General features: G+C 41.7%; 1 protein-coding gene across 4 annotated transcripts in view; it reads right to left on the bottom strand.

Moving 5' to 3' along the window:
• Window positions 1–307: 307 nt before the first annotated feature.
• LOC139386062 (acetyl-coenzyme A transporter 1-like) overlaps window positions 308–5,670 on the bottom strand; it is a 12,220-nt gene continuing 6,857 nt past the window's right edge. For 2 of the 4 annotated variants that reach the window (XM_071131480.1, XM_071131479.1), the window contains 2 exons: window positions 3,123–3,338; window positions 308–2,989 (listed from right to left, as the gene is read on the bottom strand). In XM_071131480.1, the coding sequence (XP_070987581.1) occupies window positions 2,822–2,989; window positions 3,123–3,338 (384 nt within the window). In that variant the 3' untranslated portion in view covers window positions 308–2,821. The remainder of the gene's footprint in view (window positions 2,990–3,122; window positions 3,339–5,670) is intronic. The other 2 variants (XM_071131482.1, XM_071131483.1) reach the window with 1 other exon arrangement.

Genomic DNA, 5,670 nt, shown 5'->3' with positions numbered 1-5,670 from the left:
CCGGCATGTTGTTAAAATGTCTGAAAGACAACAAAAGGCCGTCTGCCCACTCACCAGGTAACGTATGGAAGAAGATCTGGTGTGGCGTTTTCATAAATGCTTCATTATCTAAACCTACTGCTAAATTGAAAGTTATATACCGCCTATAGAAAATGTTATACATTGCATGAATTAGGTGTGAGATATGTAGAGAAATATTCTTATGACTTCACACACCCACAAAGGATTAATACATGTTTTAACAATGTAAAGTACAGTATGTTATGAGCAATCAGATAAAACCATTTGAAACCAGAGTGCATATTCATTGTATTACATAAGATATTTATTACTGTAAATATTTTCAATATTACATCTTGGGAATGTTGGTACAAAAGTTACTCAGAACATCTTACAGCATAGCGGACAAGTCTCACAGGGTACAGTGCAGAATTCGGGTCAATCACATCGAAATTCTAGTCAATAATTATTTATTTTTTTCTCTAAAATGTTTCTAATTGAAAAGCATTGAATTGGAATTGTAGTGTACTTCCCGAACTGACTAGAAATGAAATGGAATTGATCCCAACCCGGGTAGTCACTCTCGGTAGAGCACGGCACATGCAATACCAGGGTTGTGGGTTCGATTCCCACGGAGTTGTTCCCACTAGGGACAACTCCAACACCAAGCAGGTTTTTAACGTCAGCTTTTAGAAATGTGAGTTGGGAATCAAAGATTGATGGGCTGTTGCAAACCACAAATAATTTGTATTCCATGGGAAATTCAGTAGTTGAACATTCTTTTAAAAAACCCTCCACTCATCTTGGAAAATAACTAGAGTGGAGTTAAAACATTTTTTTTAAAGAATGTACAACTGAAATGAAGACAAACCAACATGAAAAAAAAGTGCTAAAAAGAAAAACCCAAAACAAATATCACCCATTTAAATATGTGGTAAATCAACTCAAACATATCCATATGTAAGTGAATGGCTGGTAGAGTTTAGGCAATATTTTAAATTGTTAAAAGTACTGACACAGACATAAAAAGGCGATGTACATACAGCCGCATCACAAGATGTAAAATAAAGAGAAAGTTAAAAAAAAAATGAAACGTTTAAGGCTAACAAGCGTCTCAGTTACAGTATGAAGGCTTTGCATTGGTGTGGAAACTCAACGTGCTCTTTGTCCCCCCCCCCCACACACACAAAAGGAAAACAACCTGATCTAGGATCATCTCATTATACCCCCAGCCTGACCTTTAGGAGCGGAGCCCCATCTGAATGTGGACAGGTGGTTAGGGGCAGACATTAAAGGAGAAACACAGAATCTGATGTATCAGTGGTCAATGCAAATTATTTTGTTCAGCCTGATGTAGAATAGAGCCCCAAAATAAATAAAAATAACTCTTGAGAATTAACAAACAGAAAAACATTAAAATGTTCTATGATATAAACCAAACAGAACCGATACAGGTGATCCCCAGATCCGGACATGACTGTTTATTGCCTTCTCCCTTTCACACAACCTCTGACCTGTCATTGCTGGTATAGAGAAAATACTGGTGTATTCAAAAAGTTAGAGACATACGCTGAGTATACAAAACATTAAGACAGACTGACCGGGTGAAAGCTTTTGATCCCTTATTGATGTCACCTGTTAAATCCACTTCAATCAGTGTAGATGAAGGAAGGCAAGGAGACGGGTTAAAGAAGGATTTTCAAGCCTGGAGACAATTGAGACATGAATTGTGTTTGTGCCATTCAGAGGGTGAATTGTCCAGAGAAAAATATATTGAAGTGCCTTTGAACAGGGTATGGTAGCAGGTGCCAGGCACACCAGTCTGTGTAAAGAAATGCAACGCTGCAGAGTTCACGCTCAACAGTTTCCCATCAAGAGTGGTCCAACACCCAAAGGACATCCAGCCAACTTGACAACTGTGGGAAGCATTGGAGTCAACATGGCAAAAGGACTCAACATTAGGAACGTTTAACATAGTAACTCAATAGGAAGGTGTTCCTAACGTTTTGTACACTCAGTGTATATTAAAACAGTAGTTATAATTTAGGCATTTCTTTCGAAGGGACAATAGATTAACATCAAGAATAGAAATGTGATTTCTGACTCCCATGTTCCACACAGAAACGTGATCTATTTATCAACTAGGTCTTGGCTGCACATCTCAAAGTTCATATTTAACCATCCATATATGTGTGGTTTGCTTTTTATGACCGTTCGTTGATGAATGCCTTTTTTTTTTTTAAATATCTGAGTCTTTGAAGAACAGAGCAAGGCACAAATAAACAGTGAGAAAGTGAAATGGTTTAAGTAGCAGACAATGTGGATTGAGAAGGAGCAGCTATGTCTACTGTAAATATTCATAGCAAGAAGAATAGTTCCTTCTTTTGTTTCCAATGGGACATAGTTGAAGCGGCACCCACAGAAGCCATGGTGAGGATGTGACGTTGCAAGGAGAAATGTAACTCTTGACTCTCCAAGAGAGTATGTGGTTATTGACCGTTATGGTCCATAGTCTTGTGGTGGCCGGACCAGTTAACGCATAGACAGACTGCTGAAGGATAATATATACACTGAGCAAAGGGTGGGAAGAAGGGGGAGAGGGAAAAAAGAGGGATACTAAGAAGAGTCAGAGAAGGAGAGAGAGATGGACAGAGAAAGGAGAGAAATAAAGAGAGTCGGAGGAAGACAGAAAAACAAATGAGAGAGAGAGAGGAAGTGATGTTCAGGCCAGGGTCAAAGGCTGAGCTGACAGAAGCGTTTATATCAGACTGTAGCTGTCTGGCGATTGGCCTTGCTGGGGTCAGGAGCTGGGTGAACGTTGTCATTGGCCGATCCTGCACCTCCACGCTGCAGGGCTCTGGTCCTGTAGCCTTCTCATCCTGTTCCCTAGCCACACCCACCACGTTAGTCCTATCAACGCACACACCACCGACTCCACATAGTAACCATCCAATGACGTCACACACACACCGCCCTCCTTAACACACAGCTGTAGGAGGGAAGAGAGAGAAAAAGACAGAGATACGGTTAAGAGGAGTGTTTCCACAGAATTCACATCATAGCTATTTAATGTACTATGACAGTACAATGGGAATATTGTCAGGTAATTCTCTCCCACTTACCCCTGTCTCCTCTGGGGAGCCACATTTCTGCCCAGCAGCTCCCTGGCACTCCTTAGAGGTGAGTGGGTCGACCATCCACAATGCCAGGGTGGAGGGCCAGTTTCCCCCCAGGTTCGTGACAGTGTTCAGCAGGGTCATGTAAGTCCCACCAATCACTGGGTCACTCACTTTAGCATGGAAAGCCATACAGGCCACATACATGCTGTACAGCGCCACCTGTGGGTAAGGAGGGGGAAAGGCAGGAGTTTGAGAAAGTGTATGTGTATAGTGTCCCAAGCTGGATCAAGTGGATGTATACTGCAGAATATCACACAGACAGACAAAGAGCTTTGACTACGTACAGACTCAGTGAGCATAACCTTGCTATTGAGAAAGGCTTTCTGAAAGCAGAGCTGGCTCTCAAGAGAAGACCAGTTTCATCGCACACTGTCCACAAAATGAGGTGGAAACTGAGCCTAACCTCCTGCCAAACAAATAAATAAAATTATATATATATATATTTTTCTCTCTCTCTCTCTCCTCTTTCTCTCTCTTTTTTATTTATATATATATAATATATATCATTTTATGTATTTGTTTGGCAGGAGGTTAGGCTCAGTGGGAAGATATATAAATAAAAGAGAGAGAAAGAGGAGAGAGAGAGAGAAAGAGGAGAGAGAGAGTGTGTGTAGCTGAATAGGACTATAGTGTAGTACTAGAGACAACAGAGATGGATAGATAGTGTGAACAGTGTGTAGCTGAACAGGACTATAGTGTAGTAGAGAGACAACAGAGATGGATAGATAGTGTGAACAGTGTGTAGCTGATGCAGTGCGTAGCTGAACAGGACTATAGTGTAGTAGAGACAACAGAGATGGATAGATAATGTGAACAGTGTGTAGCTGATGCAGTGCAAAGCTGAACAGGACTATAGTGTAGTTGAGAGACAACAGAGATGGATAGATAGTGTGAACAGTGTGTAGCTGATGCAGTGCGTAGCTGAACAGGACTATAGTGTAGTTGAGAGACAACAGAGATGGATAGATAGTGTGAACAGTGCGTAGCTGAACAGGACTATAGTGTAGTAGAGACAACAGAGATGGATAGATAGTGTGAACAGTGTGTAGCTGATGCAGTGCGTAGCTGAACAGGACTATAGTGTAGTTGAGAGACAACAGAGATGGATAGATAGTGTGAACAGTGTGTAGCTGAACAGGACCATAGTGTAGTAGAGACAACAGAGATGGATAGATAGTGTGAACAGTGTGTAGCTGATGCAGTGCGTAGCTGAACAGGACTATAGTGTAGTAGAGACAACAGAGATGGATAGATAGTGTGAACAGTGTGTAGCTGATGCAGTGCGTAGCTGAACAGGACTATAGTGTAGTTGAGAGACAACAGAGATGGATAGATAGTGTGAACAGTGCGTAGCTGAACAGGACTATAGTGTAGTAGAGACAACAGAGATGGATAGATAGTGTGAACAGTGTGTAGCTGAACAGGACCATAGTGTAGTAGAGACAACAGAGATGGATAGATAGTGTGAACAGTGCGTAGCTGAACAGGACTATAGTGTAGTAGAGACAACAGAGATGGATAGATAGTGTGAACAGTGTGTAGCTGAACAGGACCATAGTGTAGTAGAGACAACAGAGATGGATATATAGTGTGAACAGTGTTACCTGATGCAGTGCGTAGCTGAACAGGACTATAGTGTAGTAGAGACAACAGAGATGGATAGATAGTGTGAACAGTGTGTAACTGATGCAGTGCGTAGCTGAACAGGACTATAGTGTAGTTGAGAGACAACAGAGATGGATAGATAGTGTGAACAGTGCGTAGCTGAACAGGACTATAGTGTAGTAGAGACAACAGAGATGGATAGATAGTGTGAACAGTGTGTAGCTGAACAGGACTATAGTGTAGTAGAGACAACAGAGATGGATAGATAGTGTGAACAGTGTGTAGCTGAACAGGACCATAGTGTAGTAGAGACAACAGAGATGGATAGATAGTGTGAACAGTGTGTAGCTGATGCAGTGCGTAGCTGAACAGGACTATAGTGTAGTTGAGAGACAACAGAGATGGATAGATAGTGTGAACAGTGCGTAGCTGAACAGGACTATAGTGTAGTAGAGACAACAGAGATGGATAGATAGTGTGAACAGTGTGTAGCTGATGCAGTGCGTAGCTGAACAGGACTATAGTGTAGTTGAGAGACAACAGAGATGGATAGATAGTGTGAACAGTGTGTAGCTGAACAGGACCATAGTGTAGTAGAGACAACAGAGATGGATAGATAGTGTGAACAGTGTGTAGCTGATGCAGTGCGTAGCTGAACAGGACTATAGTGTAGTAGAGACAACAGAGATGGATAGATAGTGTGAACAGTGTGTAGCTGATGCAGTGCGTAGCTGAACAGGACTATAGTGTAGTTGAGAGACAACAGAGATGGATAGATAGTGTGAACAGTGCGTAGCTGAACAGGACTATAGTGTAGTAGAGACAACAGAGATGGATAGATAGTGTGAACAGTGTGTAGCTGATGCAGTGCGTAGCTGAACAGGAC

Source organism: Oncorhynchus clarkii, chromosome 27 (assembly GCF_045791955.1).
Source record: "Oncorhynchus clarkii lewisi isolate Uvic-CL-2024 chromosome 27, UVic_Ocla_1.0, whole genome shotgun sequence".
In the NCBI taxonomy this organism is placed as follows: Eukaryota; Metazoa; Chordata; class Actinopteri; order Salmoniformes; family Salmonidae; genus Oncorhynchus; species Oncorhynchus clarkii.
This window is presented reverse-complemented; position numbering and strand designations above follow the sequence as displayed.